The 22,929-nt window shown below is 31.3% G+C and overlaps 1 protein-coding gene across 1 annotated transcript; it reads left to right on the forward strand.

Moving 5' to 3' along the window:
- Positions 1-3,547: 3,547 nt before the first annotated feature.
- Positions 3,548-9,606, forward strand: LOC106104287. The gene is made up of 4 exons (XM_013284292.1): positions 3,548-4,715; positions 5,783-5,929; positions 7,273-7,406; positions 8,341-9,606. The coding sequence occupies exons 1-4, from the start codon at positions 3,668-3,670 to the stop codon at positions 8,476-8,478; spliced, it is 1,467 nt and encodes a 488-aa protein (XP_013139746.1). The 5' UTR covers positions 3,548-3,667; the 3' UTR covers positions 8,479-9,606.
- Positions 9,607-22,929: the final 13,323 nt, after the last annotated feature.

Genomic DNA, 22,929 nt, shown 5'->3' on the forward strand with positions numbered 1-22,929 from the left:
CAAGATTGGCATTTCCCCAGATGGAGACAGCCTCGAGTGTGCGATTAATACGCTCTACCAAAGACTCGCGTTCAGACTGTACTTGATCATGACTGGTTCGACCGATTGGTAGGTATCTCTCTACCACTGTGCTGTCGTCTGCAAACCCATAGATACCAGGAAATAGCCTATTTCATTAAAATCAAACAAAAAGTTTTTCTCTTTATAATATTAGTATTAAGTATTATTACAACTCTATTACGTGTTCGTGTTATTTTTAGTTTTCAGGTTAAATCGTACTAAATGACTGTAGACTTTAATCTAAAAATAACATAAACATTTCTACCATTAATGCCTGCAATACGAATAACTTTTAATCATAATAAGCGTACTTGAAATATGTATGGTTTTTTATGCTACGTTCATTTGGAGGAGTATTTCCGTGTCCATTTCATAAATGAAATTTGAACGAGCCTACGTGCACGTGAAAGAGAATTTATGTTTTCATTCAAAGAGTCTAGAATGATAGAATAGGCTTTACTGTATAATTTAAAAATATCTCGCAATATTTTTAGTTCCGTCAGAATTTTCATGCGATCGAATGGTATAACAAATATTAAACCTCCAGTAATAAACACATGTAAAATCAATAAATTAACTTCTCACCTGACTGAGTATCGAACATCGTACAGAGTACTGTCACTATAATGGGTATAATTTAGCGCGAACTGTTTCTAGTTTTCGACCTAATTGCAATGCGTGCGTCATATGCCTTTTCACCGAAATGGACAGGAAACTAATGAGCTCGAGAATACGTACAATCGCCTGAATCATAAAACTCTGGTCACTAAATCGCTTTTATTTAATAAACTCTTCCAACCTTGAACAGGTCATTTTTTCCTTTTGTTAGATATGGATCGGTTACCTTTTATTATTATGAACTATAATTTACCAAATTTTGAGTCTCCTGAAAAGATTTTAGTTCAATGCAAAGGAGAAAATAATAGGAAGTTTGAGAGTATCCCCAGTGGTTGAGAAAATAAGGAGTAAAAGGTTAGAGTGGTATGGGCATGGATGAATCGCATGTAACAAGAAGGACGTTAATTATGAATGTGGAGGGGTACATCGGTATAGGTAGACCTAGAAAGAGATGGATGGATTGCGTGAAAGGTGACATGATCAAGAAGGGAGTGATGACTGAGATGACGGATGATACGCTTTGGAGGACGAAAACCCGGTGCGCCGACCCTACGGGAGTAGGATAAGGCAGGGGAGATAATGATGCAAAGGAGAAAATAATAATTAATGTCTTTATTATATTCAAATAAGTCAAAATTATTATAAAACAGTAGCAGTTTCAATATTATTCCATAAGAAAATAAAAACGTACTCTTATTACATTGACTTGTTTTGTACGAGATATCCACATGTCCGGATAGAATATGGGCGTGTATGTTATTTTATTCAAAAGTTATCATAAAAGAGCACTACGTATTCCTGGAGCCGACTGTTTCGTCAAAAACTGCTAATTACGGGATAACAGAAGGGATGTCGTAATGTAACACTAAAACTCGTGTATTGTTCCACAATGTGGAGACTTTGTTTCCCTTTCCCTGTTTGGGAAATATTACAATAGCCAAATATGAAAAAAAATTAAAACAGTCGCCTACCTCTGCCATTTAGATAGACATAGATAGTTAAAATAGCCTCATTGTTTTTTAAACAAGAAATATCACCAGAAGTTATGTACATACCAAACTGGTAACATTATCAAGACATACCATGACCGTTGCATTGTAAATCTTAAGTTGTAGGTCGGAAGCATTTCCAGGTAAACTCTTGTTTATTAAAAAGAAAAAAACGTGTTACACATAACATTAATCTAGGTTAAACACGACTAACGACGCTGCATTCACGAGGGAAAATTCTAAGCGTACTGCACCACTAACTTTCTTAATATTTTTCCCTATTCATAAAGTACCTACAACGTTATTTTTCGTTAAATCCTTGTTACGCTGAAACTATTATATACTATTGAATAATTTTTGTTGTGTAGGTCGGTAACTATATCGGTATTTATTGCACGGAAACAATGACCCAAAGAAAATTGCTAGGACTTAAGCGAATCAAGCGAGGGATACTGACTTTGTTGTACCCATAATCTATAAAGCAAAGCCATAGCGACTATTTAATTCGCGAGAATGATATTGCCGCGTCTCAAAAGTTATAAATTATTCATCTATTCATTCATGATTTAATAAACTTTGAATTTTAAACACTCCATCCTACATAAGGAGACATCACATCGTGCACTTGCCTGATAACACCCAAGTTGCATACATTCTTAAATACTCTAAGAAATTTAAAAAAATATGCACTTAATACTTTATCGACGATTTAATATTGCGGAAGAACAACTAGAAGTGCCAGTAACTTTAAATAGGCTAAGTTGACGAGAAAAATAAAGTGTTTTGAAAAATTTTCCTAACTTCTTCATGAATAATGGAATTAAAAAGTTTTACGTCGTGATTTATTTTTTTCGTCGGAGAATGCGCAAATCAAATATTTTCTGTTGCACAAATTGGTTTCAATTTGTTTTATTTATAATTCTTTGCCCAACTGACACGAACTCTTAACTTTATTCTAGAATTTTCTGTATTTTCTACCTGATATTTGATTTTTAGCATTGAAATATGATGGTTTCTTTGTAAGATTCATAACTAGCACTATTAACTAATTATAATAGAATGATTGTAAAAACACTTTTTTATTATATGAAGACGCTATTTTTTTTAAGAGAAAATCTTGTTCATTTGCTTTATTTGATAGAACAAAAATAACGAGGAGGAAAACTACGCCATTTCATTCTATATTGCAGAGGGCGACTAAATAGGGTCGCAACGTCGCAGTTTGGTGTGAATTATCCCGAGGAGATTTTGGGACATTAGCTTTACGTTATTGCGAATTGCCTAAAAGACCGGCTCGCTAGAGAGTAATACATTCGGTTAATATGGGATCGTTTTATAAATGCAATTATTTTCGACGTATAAATATTATATTTTCTTATTTGAAACTTCGAATAAAAAAATGTTTAATTTCTGCAAAAGGATATAGATTCCAAAAAACTTTATAAACAACTAGAAACTAGATAGAACTAGTGTCTATTGTATTCAGTGACAGTTACAAAATCATTTCATACTTTGAATTACCGTTTGGTTAAATAATTAATAAATAATTTTATAGAACGATGTCTTAAAGGAAAGGTTTGAAAATAATCCTTGAAATTAAAAAGCAGTAAAACGAAAACACCCTCCTGTCACAAAATCGTGACAGCGCCATCTATCCAGTTGCATCAATAGATAGCGCAACGCGATGAGCACAACTGTCATGAACTTATTCCTTTTGTTTTTGTCAAGCAGTATCACAAAATACATGGATTTTCTGAAAAACAACTAAGAGAGAATTATGAAATAAGTCAGTTCATTGTTTTTTCCAACTTAAATCATATTATTTTTGTAATGATTTATATTTTTTAATATTGGGACCGACAACGACAACACTGTTTATGTCAATGTCAGATACGAGATGTGAGTGAGGTTCGATATATTTGCTTTGTATAAAAGTGTTTGTTGTGTGGAAAAATCGATTTTGTATTTCCTTTTTAACAATAATCTCAAAAAAGATTACGATGTTTCGTTTTGTAATTACAATATTATTAATAAATACGTGCTATCGTAGTTTAGGCAATCCCATTGGTACCCACACTGTGTACTCGTTAGATAATTCGCTCAAAGCTCTTGCAAACCGCTGTGAAAACCAGTTTCTTGTATCACAAATCAAGGAGAAGATTTTGGAATGCAATGTAACTGTGCCGCCGTTTAAAATTAAAGAAATGCAATGCTTAATCTTTTACGATATAAATACCCAGCTCTGCGACGCAATTGGAAAATCCAATTTAATACAACAAAATGATTTGATAAACAATCTGAAGAATGTAATTAATTTGGACACGATGTGCACAAATTTTACTAAAAATTGGAAATTTACAAACTTTCCTGACATACCCTTGTATAAAAAGATAGCTGTAGATGTTTTCAGTACTAAAAAACGATGTGATAAAGTTTGCGAAGTGGCCGACGTTACAAGTGATGACAGCAACAGCTTTTGTAAATATTATAAATGGGGTTCAGAGGTATTAAACATCATTCAATTAAGAGTTCATGAATCACAAGTGAAATCTCCAACTAATGCGAAAGTACCCGCAGTTCCGGTAGTAACTAGTACAGAAACAAAGGTCGTTGAACCTGTTATTGCGAACACCACAGTTATTTCATCTACTAAAAACATTATTCCAAGCTCTAATGATGAAATTAAAGATGCCAATCCTGCTAGGCCTGAAACTTCTAAAGTAAATCTTCAACCTGAAATCAAAGAACTAAAGGAACCTAATCCTAATTTTGTAGATCAAAAATCTATTGAGCTATCTGCTATAAAAGTAAATGAGGGTGTGAAGAAAACAATTGAACCTACTGTACCTAAAACTGATGAAGCGGTAACTAATATTGAAAAGTCAACAGTTGTTCAGAAAACTAAAGTATCAGTCGAATCTGATGATGATAAAACAATATTGGAAGAAGAGCAACCTCCTAAAAAAGTGGATGTTGAAAAAGAAGATCAGCTCCTAAACAATCAGATAAAAGACAAAGAGTTTAATGAAGATATTGAAGATGATATGGGTGAGAATCAAAAAAAAATTATTAACTTTTACAATTATCTATATTTAGTATGTCTTACTAATATTAATGCAAAAAGTTTAGAAGGATGGATGTTTAGTTTGTATCCTAAATGGTTGGACAGATTTTAATTACATTTGATATAGATGTCTACATCTATGGATCAACTATAAAAAACATCCCCTGGGATAGACTAGTACAACGCATTGGCTACTTACTTTTAATTTAATGCAAATGGAGTCATAGAAGTCTAGAGGCAGTATATTTACATTACTGTACCATTGGGAAATGTTCATAATCAAATGGATTATTATCTCATTTTTATGGCCCACACAATAATTATCTTACAAAACTATAAACTGAGTTATACTACAGTGGACCAAATAATCTAAACATAATTTGCACAATATTGGCCAATGTTTGAAAATCTTGCAATATACCACTTTAACCTTTTAACATAATCACTTATATTGCACAATTTTGTGCAATATGTCTATGGGCACAAAATCTATTTACTATTTCAATTTACCCCTGCACATAACATACAAAGAAATAATTCTTATCCATGTCTATGCTAATATTAAAAAGTCTATAGATTTATTTTTGTGTAGCATTGAAACTCAAAAACAAATGTCTAATTTCAAAAATTCTTTATAAACTGTTACTAGCTATGTTTTTTTACTATTTTTTTCTATGTTTACAAAGTAGCAAGAAATAGCTATCACACATATAATACTAGCTTTTGAACCACATCCAGGCCGATTAAAAAAAACTTAACAAATATCCTATCTGTATTACAACATCTATGCCTTTCTTTGAGATCAGTTAGCCTTCTAACAAACATTCATCTAAATATTCATATTAATATTAATATGGAGGACACTAAATACTTATACTAAATTAAATGTAGATATAACCAGAATACAATATAATTTACACTTGTGTTAATATTTACTGTTATCCGTGTGAAAGAGATAACAATAGCTATTAATACATATAAAAGATAAGGCTACCAATATATTTGTCTTGATACTGACTATACTTTAATTATTTTATTCTAAAATTTCCAGATTCCGAAGAAGATGAAAAACCCGAGCTTCAAGATAATTCCGAAATAAGCATTGGTCAAGGAGATAAACAAATTGTTGAGGAAAAACCAAAGGATAATCTTAAAAGTATTGCCCCAATAATAACAGCTTATGGAGATAAATCTGGAGGTAGGTATTTTGAACTTTTTTTTTGTTGAACTACTTTAGTTATCTGTATTATATCTGTATCTGCCATCTCTTTCTTTCTCAAACAGAAACTGAGATAGGAATAGTGTTCTTATAACATCTTACTTAGATTAGTGAGATCACTGATGTTATAAATACGAAAGTTTGGATGGATGGATTTTTGTTAGAGTTTGTAGCCTACACTATTGAATGGATCTTGATGAAATTTGTCATAGATTTCGAAGAATACATAGGCTACTTACTCTTTTTTTTTAATTCCACGCGGACGGAGTCTCAGGCGAAAGCTAGTGTGTTATAATAGTTTAAATTAATTATTTGCTAGTTGTTTTAAAGCATGTGTTTTATTTATTTTTTAAAAAAAAATCAATAATGATCCTTGCAAAATAATTTGTAGCAATTTGTTGAAAAAAAAACCTTTTTTACTAGTTATACTAATACAATTTTTGGTTGATAATATAAAAAAATAAACATCATACACATAAAAGTGAATTCATCGCTGTATAATGGTATTGTTCTGAGTTTTTATGTGTTCATATGTTTTTCAAGGCTGTTAATATTTATGTAATTCATTTTACTCATGCCTTTGTATTCACGGTTTTAAATAATGATGTTATGATTTCTATATTCAAAACTACACATCTATTTCACATATGTTTATATTTTGTATTTGAAGCACTAATGTGTTTTTTTTAAACTCAATGTATCAGAGATTGTGGAGAATTAGATAAATAAAAGGTTCCCCTTTCTTACACTACCACGACTCCGACCGCGCGGAATTAAAATAAATGCAAGTAGCCTATGTGTTCTTCCAGACTATCCTCTGCGCCTATGCCAAATTTCACCGAGATCTGTTCAGCTGTTTAGGCTACAAACTCTAACAAACATCCATTCATTCATCTATACTTTCGCTTTTATAATATCAGTTTGATTAAGCCTGATACGATCAGTTCTAACTTAAAATTTTGAATTGAACAGACAAACTGTTCAGTAAAAGCTGCGTGTGTAGGCAAAATTATTATTCTTAATTGAACTGTAAGGTTAAAGTTTAGCCTACACATATATAAATTTAACTAAAGAGTTCAAACTGTACATTCTTAGAGGAACCTTGTTAAAAGATGGTGTTATAGGAATACATACAAAGGTTATTGTTTTTTTTTTATTAATATTATCAAGTTGTAGTTTTAAGTTTTAAGCACATACAATAAAGCATAAAGGAACTTTTGAAAGATATTCTTATAGTTCTTTATAATATTTATACATTATGCATACATTTTCCACCAATAAGTATTGAAGCAAGATGTTAAGTTGTTAATTTTTTTTTACAGAATTCATTTCCAAGATGCCACAAGATGAGTTTGCGGAAGATGATGATCATTTCTTCCCATTCTTCTTAACGGCAGTGATTATTGTGGTCCTGCTTTACGTCTTGTATCATAACAAGAGCAAATTTACTAAAGTGGTAAGAAACAAATTTAATTATTAATTTAATTTTAACAAGGAGTGTAAATAATTTCTTTTTAGACAATAATCAGTGTTTTATTTTAATAAATGAAATACAACCAAAAAGCAATTAAAGAGATGTCTCAGCATTCAGCCATCTCTGGAGTATTGACAACATTTTTCTAATGGACAAATATGTGAGAGTGTAAAGTCCACAACCCTAATATAAAATAATGATAACTCATTTAATTCATTCAGAGCATAAAATAACAAAGGCATAGCAGATTAAACATTGTGGAAATAAAAAAACGAAATAAAAACGAAAATGGGATAGCAGTTATTTGTTATTCTAAAATTGAATCTTATGAAATATACATATTTAATTCCAAGTGTTTGTAAGATCATCAGTGGCTAAGGAGTTACAACAATTGCAGCCGTACAAATAAACGTGGTATAAAGTTAATCTTAGGAATAAGCTAAGTATGAGCAAATATTAGTACAAATTTTGCTTATACATTTTTTTTTAAGTTTTTAAACTAGCGCTTGACCACGATCCCACCGACTGAGAGTGAAGATTTGGTCGAAAGATGGTACGCGCTACCCTAATAAATACTCATTCACTCTTTTCTTGAAGGCCCCCAAGTCATATCTGGACGGAAAAACCGACGCTGGCAACTTATTCTAAACCTTCGCATTTTATTCCTAAGTTTAACTATATACCGCGTTAATTAGTAAGTCTGTTGTAGTCTGTAGGTCCTGGGTTCGAATCCCGGCATGCAATGGTTTTTGAATTTCCCATATACACTTTTCCGACGTTCTTACTGGTTCATATATGAATATATCAGCAAAAAATTTATAAATATTGAAGTCAATTCATAGTGGGTCATCGTAGTTAAGGCCTAGTCTTGTATATAAGCTAATGAAGTGTTTGATTGTTTTAATTGTTTATCTAGGTATTAGGTTTGATAATAGAAGGTCGTCAGTCAGGTCGCCGCAGGAACAGTCGCGGACACGCGTACCGCAGACTGGACACACTGGAGCAGGCTATGAGCACTAACAGCCCCGCACCTCCCAGTAAAATTATATATTAAAAACATTAATATTTCACACTAATAAGAGTTAGTAGACATTTATGCCAACTTTACCTTTCTACTCCATACGGAAAGTTCTAGATGTTCTAATTCTATCTATGAATTACAAGTTAGTGGAAATGTATGAAAAATTATATGACCTACTTAATGTCGAGATCTCTTGTACTGTTAGTGTAGCTTAAAGCTATCTGTGAACTTTTATTGTGGTATAAGGGCCGACGTACACGTATTGGAATGGTCAAAGTAACAGATTTGTTACGACTTATGACTAAACTGCGGTCCGTGTATGGCGACTTAAAGGTTAGTGTATGTCGGCCCTTAAATATGAAAATTGTACGTGTACTTCTTAAAAGAAGTGTTACTCGGTGCGATTTTTCATTTGCAGCTTTGTTGAGTATGTAATGTACTTATTTACTGATTTAAATCACAATTCTTGTATATTAATTTCTTTATGTACTTGTCTATATACTTGTGCAGGTGAAAAACACACAAAAGAGCGTTTTGTGGCAATACTTGAGTCATTATTTACTTACGAGTTTGATTGTTCTCGTTTGTCGGTGTTAATTTTTGTTTGTGAATCTGTTTGTGTACTAGATATGATGAACATTTTCTTAAAGATAAATTTCGATATTCGTTTTTCGATACTGTTTTTTATAAAGAATTTCTCTTGAAATTTATAAAACTTTACTCGCACATTATTTTAAGAATTGTGATGTAAATCTGATATTCCCTATGAAATTCGATTTTGATTAGAAACCTTTTAAAATCCAACATACGTAAAATCCTGTTCATGTTAAAAATATGGTATGTTTAATTGGATGGATTTTAGTTCATATTTTTAAATTTTCGCCAAATCTTTTTTTTTTCAATAATTAAATTTAACATATTAAAGTAAATAAGTACAATAATAAGGGTAGAAATCTTCATTATAATGTTTAACTGTTTAATAATATTAAATTCACTTTAGCACTTGTAATATTTCATCCAATTGTTTTTTTAACTGTGTATTGTAATTTTAAGATTTTTATTTATTATACAAATTAGCCACTTGGAAAATTTTACTGTCCTGATTCAATGTGGATCTCAATGTGCAGTAATTAACGAAAGTAAAATTTCTAAACGGATTAATTTTTGTTTTATTGAATACAACATTTATGTTTTTAAATTTTTTATGTCAACCACTGCATAACTGGACATGACGAAAGTTTGTAAACATACTTTAATAAAAAGTAAATTATTGTCTATGGTGTTGAACGACTGAAAACATTTCCTATTTCCAATATACCCCTCAGGATATAAAATCAAATGCGCCTTATTTCACTGTTATTATTTTTTAAACATGCTTAGTTTAAAAAACTAAATTGTAGCTTGAAAACTTTAAAAACTAAGAAAAATCACTGAACCGTATTTCGCTTTTACACCCTTTACAGTGTAATATTAATTCGAAAACATCCTTATCATGATTTCACACATATTCGCAATTGTATGATGTTGAAAACGATACTAACCAGACGGAAGTGAAATGTTTGTTGTTGACATGTTGACAACATATGCTCCTATGCGTACAAAGCGATCGGTGATGCGAATACGCGGTATACATCGTCACAAACAAATTTACGGTGGATTAGCAAACATTGCATAAAAATAAAGCTAGCACGGTTGTGTGTGTTTCAAAGAGAGACTAGAGCTTTCTTCTTGAAAGACGCATTTACATGTTTTGTCTTTATTTACTGTGTTCTGACGATCATCTTTCCTAACTTATCCTACTGCAGTAGGAGCGGCGCGGTGGATTTACGGCCGTCATCTCAGGCACCACCTTCTTGATTAAATCACCTCACAAGCAATCCATCCATCTCTTCTACCTCTACCAGCGTACCCTCCACACTTCATAAATATTAAAATTACTTCACAAACATAACATCTCCAATTTATAAATGACGTCACAACATGGTTGATGTAAATATGATAGAACATGAAATCCGAGCTGGAAGCATTTTAACTAAATGATAACACACAAGGGACACGTTTTGAGAAGCTTTACTAACATTAAAACAGAATTTATTGATCGTTAGTCATATTAAGATTGCCAGTGATATTACGGAAACTAGAAAATCTAATACTTACCTGAAGAGTAGGTTAACATTTTTCTAGTACCTTAAAGTAACCCTATTAACCTTATTAGAAGCGACAGAACAAACCTACGAAAAAGTAAAACAGACAGTTACGAATTTTCGTTATGTGCGGTTCTGGAACATCACTCTCGCTGCTTCCACATTCATCAACTTGTATACTTGTAGTAAACACATTCAATTACAAGACAAAATAATACACAACGTGGTATCTAATCTTTTTTATTATTTTTCTCACAGATTTAAGAATTTAAATAATATTAAACATCCTCAGCTCTTAGTGGCATTATGTTTAAGTATGCACCATTTAGGAGAAGGGTCTTTGAATATTTAGATTAATCATCGTTATTCCAGTTAAACGGCTGGAAGTGTCTGAAATTGCCAACATTTTGACGTCGGCAACGCTATCCCGCTCATTGATTATTCACACCGAGTCTAGCGCGGCTGGTATTCCTGCGAACATTGTCTTCCCCCGCTTTACATATTTGTCTAAACGGCACTTTTGTTTCCTTTCTTATAAATATAGACCAAATAACCAGTTCTCAGCAATATATTAAGTAAATTGTATTTTTACTATCCATACTTTTTCGTTATTAACTGCTAGAGATAGTCTTATGTTTTGTGATCTTCGATAAGGGTACTTATAGGTAGTTTTTTAAATAAGTCTCCCACCAGTCTTACCTTTTTTTAGTGGGATTTGACCCATTGAAACTCTTGGTGGCCATCATCTAATCAAATAGGTTAGGGTTCCGGGATCTCCAATGACGCACGCACTTAAACTCCCCTAGATCGTTGGCTGGCGACTCCCACGGTATTAATTAATTCTTATGTTCTCCACAAAAGTTTTCTTACACAAATAGACCATAAACATGTATGACATATACAGTCTTCCTTTATATATTTTCTCCGTAGTCCACGGTTAGTTAATGGGGACGTTGACTCTCATAACGCTTTATGTTGACCTATGTCTGTAAACAATGAGCCCTCTACGACACAACTTCTACATAACGTATACTTTTTCCTAGGAAAATTGCACCTGATACAATCTCTTACAGTTCTTTGATATATTCCCGCAATAATGAAAGCTACATTAATTAAAATTATGACTCCAGTAATGAGTATCAAAATACACAAACAGAATAACAGAAATAGGTACATAACAAAGGCTGATGATGATGGTAATAAATGCCTTCATTAAGAAATAGCTTTCGAACGCGATTAACGCCGCGTTCAAAAAAAAAAAACAAAAGTACCTAAGTAGCCTATGTGTTCGTAAAGGACTATTTACATCTATATTTTTTTTTCCAAATTCAACCGATTAGGCTACAAACTCTAACAAACATTCATCCGTCTAGACTTTCGCATTTATAATATTAGTATGATTAGAGACTGTAGTATCCATTGTTAGTCGTAACTAAACTATTTAGACCTGTTCCAGTTATATAATTGCAAGGTGCCGTTTTTAATGTCACTTGATACTTAAATAAAACAACTAATAGATAAATAAAAGAGTTTTACGATGCGATAAACTCGTCCGTTAACGAATTAATGACACAAAGAATATAATTTCATTACGTAGACATTATCAAGGGTAGTCAGTCACAGTAAACGCTCAATAAAATCCGTCCTCACGACACTAATGTGTGATTAAAATTAATCGTCTTTGTTATAACGGTTGTACTGATTACCTTTCTTACAATTTGCTTCTATTTTTGTTTATTTATGAATACAAGAAAACAGGAAAAACATCCTTTAAATTCACGCTTTGTTTTGTGTTTTTATAAACTTGATAAATAATAATTTCATGCTGACTTCGTCTGCTAGATTCGTTTAAATAAAAAGTTTAGATGGATGGATGTTTGTTAGAATTTGTATTTTATACGGTTGAAAGTATTTCAATAAAATTTGGTACAGACGTAGATGATAGCCTGGAAGAACACATAGGCTCACTTTAGTTTTCTCTTTAATTCCACGCTGACGGAGTCGCGGGCAAAAGCTAGTATACCATTTACAGATGAGCTATTGTGAATCGCACAATTATGGTAAACATGCAATTTTGAAACTAATCTAAGTGTAGCAGTTAGAGTAATAGATTTCCTTATCACATAACCTAAAAACATTTTCTATAAATAACTATGGCAATAATTCTTGTCACAAACATGTATTATGTGATAAATAACAGTCGATTATGTTGATTTATGATTCACTATGTATTTGTCGACTTCTGGATATAATTCTTTTAAAGTTTTTCTGAGTATAAACACGACATGATATAATTTATTTTATTAGGAAAAGGCGGAAAGTAGAAAATGTAAGATTAAGATTAAGGGGCCAAATCATACGTACATTGACCTAATTACAATAAAATCATGATGAAATTTCGCAACATTATTTTGTTCCAGATTCGAATATTTAGGTTTTAAAACAGATTAACTATTTAAAGCATCGATGTTGTAAAAGTATAAATAAATATTGTGATAGTGTTATTACTAGCTAAATACAATAAAGCAATTTCAATATTTATTTTAAAACATTTACAAACGATTTAGTGAAACCACAATTTAATTAAAAGCCATAAAGCAAAAGGAATTATACAAAAAATATTGAGGCAAAAATACTTACAAAGTAAATATTAATTATGATTTTAATTACAAAAAGGAATTGAACAAATACTATTTTATTTTCAAGTACATAGTTTAAATGTTTTTTTGATAATCCTTTTTTTCAAAGTTTTTCATAACGCTTTTACAAAAGTCCGAAATAACTCGTTATTTTTCGTTTTCAATAACTGTTTTTTTCATTTTAATCCGTGAGTCTGTGACATGGATAATTTGTTAGGTCAATTACTTTTTATTTTTTTCACAAATATTTGTACATTCTTGTCAATTTACTAATATTTCCTTTAACAATTCCAACTAAGCTCTAGGCTTGTGGTAGGATATGGTTCACAATAGACGAATGGCGGGATTCGAACCCTCGACCACAAGATCGGTAGTCCGTACCCCAAACCAATATGCTATTGGCGTTTTAAATTACTGGTATACGTTAACTAATTATCAATTCAAAGAAACGAGGTAAATGAAAACTTGAGAAAGTTTCTCTAGACTGGATGTAAGACATTGAATCATGTGAAAGCTTAAATTCTATTAACCATATTGCCGAAGTTTCAACTACATTGTTACAAAGTAATACTCGCTCGACATATGAAGTTATAACTTAATTTAAAGAGAAATCGAGTTAAAGCTAAAGGAGGTAACTCTTGTCAGTGTTGAATTTTATAAAACTCAAACTAAAGGAAATATTAGTTTACAGAAAAAACATATGCAAAAGTGTATTTCAACACATAAATTTTGATTAACCATGTACCGTTATATTTATTATTCATGAGATTAAATTGTTTGTTTAGGTTTTATATCCTTTACAAACTTTACCTTCTAAAATGTTGTTACACGGTTGCTTGCTTTGCAAACTCGTATAAACTTCTACGAATTGTTACACTCATAAACGACGAATCATTTGTTTTATAATTTTTGAACGGACTTTTTAAGCGTAGGTAGACGCTTATCACATTTGAACTTCCGTGACTACATCCGAAATTATGTTTAAGATTTGTTTGTTCGGGTGTTTAATCTTGGAACAATGATAAAAAAAATCCATATCAATGTAATGCAATATAAACTTACCAAGTAAAGCTTCAGGGATTATATCAATTTAACAGTTAAGTTTTCAATATTGAATTTTCAATTTGATGTCAAACGCCATAATTTAAACCCTTCGCTTTATTATCATCGCTTGCATTAACAGTTGTCAATATTTTAATGAAATTTATACTTCAAGCGTGGCTTTATCACTTAAGATGCTGACTTATGAAAAGGTTTCGGCATTTTGGTAATAATTATGGGATTGAGAATCCTGGTAAAGCTAAAATCTACTAGACTTCAAATCACACTGCTGGAATTCTGAATGGTCAAATCAATCGATACTAATTGTATTATCTTAGGTATTCTTTTTCCAAAAGGATAATCCTCTCTTGAGACAAGGTAATGAACCGTAAAGATTTTGCACAAAGGATTTCTAGAACTAAATTGTCAATATTGCCATTTCCATCAATTTGTTCCTAATTACTTTAAATATCCACGATTTTATTTAATTTATTTATCGTTTCATTCGTTTTCCGTATTTATAAAAAATGGCAATGCCATATAGTAAATTTATTGACATCTTTAGCCGTCGCCCGTGACTCCATCCACGCCGAATTAAAAAAAAAACTTAAAAAGCGTCTGTTTCTTCTGACTATGTTATAAACAAAATTACATCCTAATCCATGCTGTATACGGGAGTTATATGGGTATTAACATCCACCCATTCAAACTTATCCATTCATAATATTAGTGAGATTTTATTGTGTATATTGAACGACGTTAAAGGAATATATTCAATAAAACGCGATAGGTTTACGTGGAAAAGCTTGAAAATACTTTTGTTGATACAAGTAAACGCTTGCGTCAATAAGATTCCCTAGAAATATGGATTCGAGGAGATGCACTCCAGCGTACCACTCCATTTATAAGAACATCATTTACTTTTAAGATTTATTCTTAACTTGAAGGTGTCAAAGTTCTAAGTAAAACATAATAACTGTATTTAAAGAATTTGATTGTAATAACGTTCACGCATTAAATTTACGATATTTCTTTCTTTTTTCTTTTAGACGGTATCGTTAGAACCGTTTAAAAAAAAGGTTTGTATCTATAAATCTGGTTTATGAAGGTTGGCCTGGATTCATCCCTAGCTACAAAATGCACAAGTGTTAGCTTTTTAACTACTTTGATGTATTCTGTATTCTTGAAGGTTATTAGTCTGTGCTATAAATCAATACCATTTGTCACAATATGAAACAACAACAACGATATAAGCTTTGTAATTGTGATCCAAAACATTATTTAAAATATTTATGTCATGGTTTTAAAATGTCGTAATTGTGCTTGTTATGTTAATAATCGGATAGTAGTCGGATGTCAAAAATAAAGGTGTTGCATTAGCTCGACGATAGGACGGCCATATTGGTAAGGTATTCTGTGCAAATTGGAAGAAAACATAAGAGGTAATGAAACTATATTTTACTAAAGCATAACATGGCTGTGACGCCCATACAAGGAATACACTTAAAGGAGTATTGCTTTTTAATGATTTTTTTTTCCCAGTTTCGTTATTTTCGAAGATTTCTAGTTTTACTAATGTAATTGCGAAAGTTTAAATGAATGAATAAATGTTAGAAGGAAGTAACGGCTCAACGATTTTTTTTAAATTAGAAAAATTTTTATAGCATAGTCTGGAAGAACATATTAGCTCCTGATTAAGTTCTGCTTAATTCCGCGCGGACGAATTTATATTAACTGTCGTGTGTCTGTCGCCCGCGCTAGCTATTACACATATAAGGTTGAAATTAAATGCTTAGACGCCTACACTCACCGCTTGAATATCTAAGGCAAAATAAATAAAACGTACGCGTATTTTGTGCTATCGTCAACAACAAGGAAATGTAATAAGGCGAGTACAACGCCCTCTGAAATCAATAAGGACGAACGTTGCTTACGATATATTTCTTACACCAATAGTGAAAATGCTACTTAACATTCAAAACGCGGTACATCAATAACAAAAGATTTCATTCAGTATAGATAAGGGTTTACAAACAAAATAATATCGAACCTCGAATAGATTTTGTTAACAAATTATTAAAGCAAAAAGATATTGTATTTTTATAGAAGTTTAAGGCTAGGTTATGAGTCAACATTTTACGTGATAACAAAAAAGAATCGTTACTTCGCTTACTGATTAGTACTTGAGACATTGTACATGTGTTGGCCTTTAAAAAAGTTCTAGAATAAGACAACAGAAATTTTACCTGGAAATTTAAAGAAGTGGAACTATAACTTTATGATTTCGATCTCAAAATACATTTGTGATTCTAAAGCTGTTATTAAATTTAGTTCTCTGTTAGAGTATTTCAATAATTCAATTCATTCGTCGGTCGATTTCACTTAAATAACTTGGACCACGTTTACAACTCCAATGATTTAACCAAAATATTTCAACAATTTCGCCGAACTCTTATACAATTTCCTTAGCGGAACTTACGCTTTTAAACGTTAATATGATAAATTTGGAAATTAAATCCAAAGTTACGGTTATCATATTAAAATATAGGGTTTGATTATAAGTGGTTTCAAAGAGAGTCTGTATTAAGTAAAAGCTTTTTCTCAGTGTTCGCTTTTCAACTTTTACTATTCAATTTTGAAATTGAATAATACTAATATCATTGAAGAAGTCATATTGAAATGAATATAATAATAATTGTATCGTTATTCCTGACACCTATAAATATCTCGGAATAACAAGTTACTGAAGTAATCCGCAGTTTGCTTTTAATTGCGCCGTGAATAGTGAACAAAAAGCAATTACTTCGTGATGACTGTTTCCTTTGATCTTTTACTCGAGGGTCGATGCTATGCATAGAACAGATTATAATTTATATTTGAATATTTATTTCTGTGCTATCTCTTCAACCTTAGTTAAGACATTCAGAGACATATTGACGGAATTAGATTTTTTTCTTATTTTATTTAAAAAAACACTTTAGTAGTGGTCTTTAATTTAATATACGAGTATAATATTAAGTTAGTACTTTCTATGTCTTTCTCATGCTTTTGTTTTCGTCGCTATGAAGAAAACGGTGAAAATTTGCAAGCGATAGATAAATCTGCCAGTTTATTGCGGGGCGAGATATTTTATAAAAGCTGAGATACAAACAAATAAGAAGGATGTTCCAAGGGCGAAATTTATTTCAAACGCAAGGCCATTGTTTTACTCCACAACGTTTAAACAGGCAATTTGCGTGGTCGTATTGAGCCTTACCTTGTAAATGTACGAACAATATACTAAAGCAATAATACAGTCCTTTTCCACGGTACTTACCTACTATTTCCACTGACAACTAGATATATTAGCTAAGTAGTTAATACGTGGTAGGTATCTTATTGTACCATTTTAAAATAGTCATTGTAAAAAATGTTACTGATTTGACAATTTTACTAGACAGTAATTTTCAAGTCTTCAATGCGCAAATGTAGACTCAAAAAAGCTCTTATTAGCAATGCCAATTACAGCTTTCACTAGACTTGACATAATTGCTATAAAGAAAATTTGCTTTTCGACGAATTGTAAAAATATGTAGCTATTTTTAAATTTGTTTTCATTTCTGAGCGTAATAATGATTCTAACGCATATCGTTTTATCCAATTTTTGTGTTTAATTTTATAAACAATAATATTTTTACGAAAAATCTGGCATGCTATGCACATCCTTAAAATATTTATAAAAAAAAACAAACCGCGGAGCAGTTGATCGCATTGAGGAAAACATACCAGCGTTGCTTTTTATTTATAGACAAACTCTACTTTTTAGTTTTTTAAGACTTTTATTGCGGACGCTACAAAAACATAAATCATACGAATAAATATTTTATGCCTTTCATTTGAAATTGTATTTTATCCTACATGCTTTCATATATTCATCGGGACCCTTTATTGAACATCCATTTCGATGGTAAATAGAGAATATGCGATTCCGTGACATCCGCTCGAGCATGATTAATTTATAATATTGTCATATATCACGATATTCAGGACGCTTTTAACACTTTGACAAACATGAATGTCAATTGCAAAATTAAAGAAAACCGAGAAAAGGAAGAGATTAAAAGGTTAAAAAAAATATAACTTCTAATTAAAAACTTAGATTATGCAAGAAGTATACGTTGAAGGATATAAAATTTGTCATTTAAAAATGAAAAATTATCGTTTATGGTAAACAAATCAGTCTAATATACAAACTAATTTAAAGATTGTAGTAAATTCTTAGGAGCTTGCGCACACCAGAAATTAAAACTATCGTACAACTGTTTTCCTATGAGCTAATATAGAGGTGCGCACACTACTCGACTTTTAGTTGTGTAATTGAACAGTTGAATTGACTGCGAAACAATAGACAATCGCACAATTGTTGTGCGATTGTTTGGTCGCCCGCTCTTATACTGATTTAGTTAACTTTATCAAATATTTAATGTTAGATTTTTCTTACTGTAATGGAGTGTTTAAACTCATTTTCGGTAGCGACAGCCCTAAAATAGGGTTGACAGTTTTAATAGTGTAAAAAAGGGTTAAAGCACTTCTCAAAAAAGGTAATGTACTTCGTAGAGGTATAATATCCTCGGCTAAAATCGATTCTTGTAGGAAGTGAACCTTTATAAATTGTCGGGGGTTAATGTTAGGGGCTCTGAGAAGCGGAAGTTATTGCCAAGAACTTCCTCGTCTTTGGCCGAAGGCTTCAACGGAATGTGTAATATTTGAAACTCATGTTAATTAAGAATTCGTACTTTACGTTCTGTCGGTTGTTTAGGTATGTTTACTGGGATATTAAGTTGAAGTAAGTTGCCTTTGATTAACTTTCAAAGTTTTATACGTAAGTTTTATGAATAAGTTGACAAAGAGGGATGAAAAGAAAGCGGCTTCCGGGTTTTGTTGCTATTGGTTTTAAATATTTCTAAAGTCCAATTATAGTTTCTTCTATTCTCGTAATTTTCGAAATGTAATTACATATTGTATCTAATCGAATATAATATGCAAAATTAATATTAAAATAATTTTAGAAACAAACTAAAAATAAATATTCTGCTAAATTCCGTAACGAAAAATCTGTCTTTACTGTAGTGGAATTTGACTTACAAATACAATCAGAATGGATGAGTTCAATTAACGCTGGATTCGCTTTGTTCGTCATTTTATTCCAATTTAACAATTTATCGAATTTGACAACCATTACAATATATAGGGACTTATATTAAGATTTTATCTTGGATGAAAACACTAAGGTTAAGAGATAAAAAATGCGAGAATGTCTCTCATAGTATTTATGGGTGGCAGAATATTTTGTATATGTAAGTAACGGTCAAATAACTTAAAACTGAGCTGTTGTAATTTGTATTACTCTCATACTGTTAGTACAAATATAAATTCCCGCGACGTCAAAGCATTCAACATGGTTTAATATTAAAAATAAAACGAGCAAAAGCTCGTAATAGCATTGATTCCTTTGAGATGAATCTCAGTCACCCTCCAAGACCGTATCTAACCTTTGAAGGCTCATTTTTATCGTCATCACGTTCCTGTAAACACAATGAAAAATGTTTGGAACATTTCAATTTTTTGAAGTATCATTTTCCTCGAGATTAAATTATTTATTTTTATTTAAGACAGAATATTCTTTCGACTTTGATTACGAAAATTAATGAAGTAAATTTGTAGACGCTAAGAGCGGGTACACACATTTCATTAAACAATCGCTCAATTGTTGAGCGAATTCAACTGTTTAGTTGCACAACTAAAAATCGAGTCGTGTGCGCACCTTCATATAAACTCACAGGAATCAAAGCGAGACAAAACAGTTGTGCGATAGTTTAGTCACAGGTGCACGTTCTAAATAGATTTAATAATGAACAGAAGAGTTTGTGTTGGATAACTGATCTTTTCATTTGTTTTAATTCTGAAACAATATTAAAAATGAACTCTATTGGGTTCAGCGACTAACAAACATTTTAATTAACAAAACGGAAACTAATTTATGCAACGCACATTAAAATGCAAAACACGTAAAATGGAATTAACAATGCACTTTTCAATATCAATTTAAATGTTTATAATGTCTGCATACATTATTTGCATAGTGTAATATACTATGTTATCAAATTTAGTTACACCATCACAATCTTAAATTTTTGAATGAAAAGTGACGATCAACCTGGGTTTGACCTGTTACACTTTTTTATGGATACTTGTAACCAATATTGTGAACTTAGGAAAAAACAAAATTAAGGACAATTGAAGGTACTCAAATATACTATTATTTCATACTTGCTTAGAGACTTACTACAACGAAAAATACAGCCTATGCTACTCACAGATAAATTACCTTTCTAATGGTGAAACAATTATTAAAATCAGACAAGTTGATTTTGAGTTATTCCCATACATAGAAAAATACAAATCTTTCCTCTTTATAATATTAGTACAGATGTAAGTACATTTGAAGCCCAATACACGATTGACTAATAATCTTTTTTAAATTTAAGAAAGATTAACCAAAAAATATTTGATTGTTAAAACAATCTTTAAAAAACAAAGCGACCGGGAATTCCATAAATAAGCCTTTTTTGTCGTATTAAAAGGTATTTTAATAAAAAGTCTATTGTTTATTGATATTGCAAAGAATACGATATAATAGGTTTAAGCTTGCGCTGACAATATTTGAAGGACACTGTTGCTTGAAGTTCAGGTTCAGTGAGGGTCGGTGCGCGATAGCGTCAACACGCTTACTACTTACCCCCTTGGCGGGAAATTCGTGGAAAATTTACACAAATAAAGTTTTTAATTTAATTATTTTAAATACATTAGTGAGTAAAATGTTCTAGTTGTGTTATTTAAAGTAAATGTGAATTTAAATAAATTTTATTTCATGAATTTTTGTGCGTTAAAAGTTAGTTTAAGTTTTATTTCCTTATCTTCGTACGTGAAGAATTTTATTGTATTGTTACAATTTTAAACAGTTATATTATGAGGTAGGACAAATTATTTATGACATATTAAAAAAAATCTATAGCACACTCAAATATAGTACGAAACTTAAATTATTTTAGTAGCTTCATCATAGTGTCGATAAGCGGTCACTAAGGAAATCCCTTAGTATGGGTTTTAAGATTAATCTACACTATGTGACTGGTAATTTAAGATTTTAAATGAAAACTTTTAGTTCTTTGACCAACTGCTCTATTCACAAGTTTATTTCCTTGGGAGTTTTTAAGAAAATTCGATTCCTCCCGGACGTGAGAGCTTGTGTCAAACTTACAGTGAATTGCCGGGATGTTTTGCGGACAAATCTTCTGGAAAGCACCGGACACAACTTCCCGCCTACTTTTAAAATAAAAACATAGAATCGGTCTACATAAACGTAAGTGTACTGTTTTGATCAATGTGTTGTAATGAACACCTTTTGGAGACGATAGTATGTTAACTATAACATTTGACTTTAAATTATTCAAGGTATAAATGTCTTCAAAATACTTTGCGTAGGCACAAAGAAGCAGTAGGAGTGGATTAAATATAAAAGTAGCCAATTAGCCACCCCATTTAATCCATTACCTTCCTAAAATACTTTTAGAAATAAGTGGGAAGGGGCAAAAACGTATACTTAGTATACTCCCATTTCACGCCTGTCGTCCTTATTGCACCAGAAGCGCATATTGTTGAAGACTACCACAAATGACTGTAAAATAAAATAGCACTTTAATTATTTTAATAACCATGTGGTCATCACTGGGTAACAGAAAAGGGGAAAGTGACTTTGCAGTTTAAACTATAGCCAGTCATGTCCCTTACACAAGAGGGCGTCTGTAGTTTACTTTGGGTATTAAGAAACTTGCTTGTAATCTCCAGTTTATTGAGAACATGTGGCATAATCTATTAACCACATTATAAACAAGTTTTTACTTTAACAATTTTGTATAGTGGTATAATGAAATGTGTTTCTTTGATTTAAGATTTTTCTTTGCCATGATTTTTATAAATGTTTTACAAAGCAAATCTAATATTTAATGACCCCAAACAAGTTGTTTGTCATGCGGTCGCGCTTAGACTTTTGTTATACGGACCATTTTTAAGAGAACAAAGGGTGCTTTCCTAAACAAAGGAGTTTGTAGGAAGTTCATTATGTATGGTTAGGCAACTCTTTAGAGAACATTGTTTTAAGAATAAAAGTCTTGATTGTTTAATTGCTTTTTCTATTTACCTAGGAAAATTAAATGTTAAATGGAATAATCTTGTTGAACGTTTCAAAGACAGTCACTGCGTTTGACGTAAAACCTAAGAGATCTTATAAATTCAGCAACACACAGCTAACGAAAAAGTATTGTAGTTTACTAACGTGACGTTACGTTAAAATTTCTTACAGGTTTCTGTACTTAAATTAAATGGCCTCATTATCATCTTGAAGGGGTATAACAGTTTCTAAAATATTTTTTATAGAATTTCTTTCCCTGAAAAATATTCTTCTATTCACATATTTAATCAGACATCCTTAGAGCTACAGTATACTGATTGAATACGATACTCTAATAGTACAAGAATTAATAGGCTGTTGATATGTTTTAAAATTATTTGATTTTTATATTCATTGAATTTGGGAAGAAGAAAATTTACTGTTAAAAAGA

The sequence above is a fragment of the Papilio polytes genome, unplaced genomic scaffold, assembly GCF_000836215.1.
Source record: "Papilio polytes unplaced genomic scaffold, Ppol_1.0 DF823691.1, whole genome shotgun sequence".
NCBI lineage: Eukaryota > Metazoa > Arthropoda > Insecta > Lepidoptera > Papilionidae > Papilio > Papilio polytes.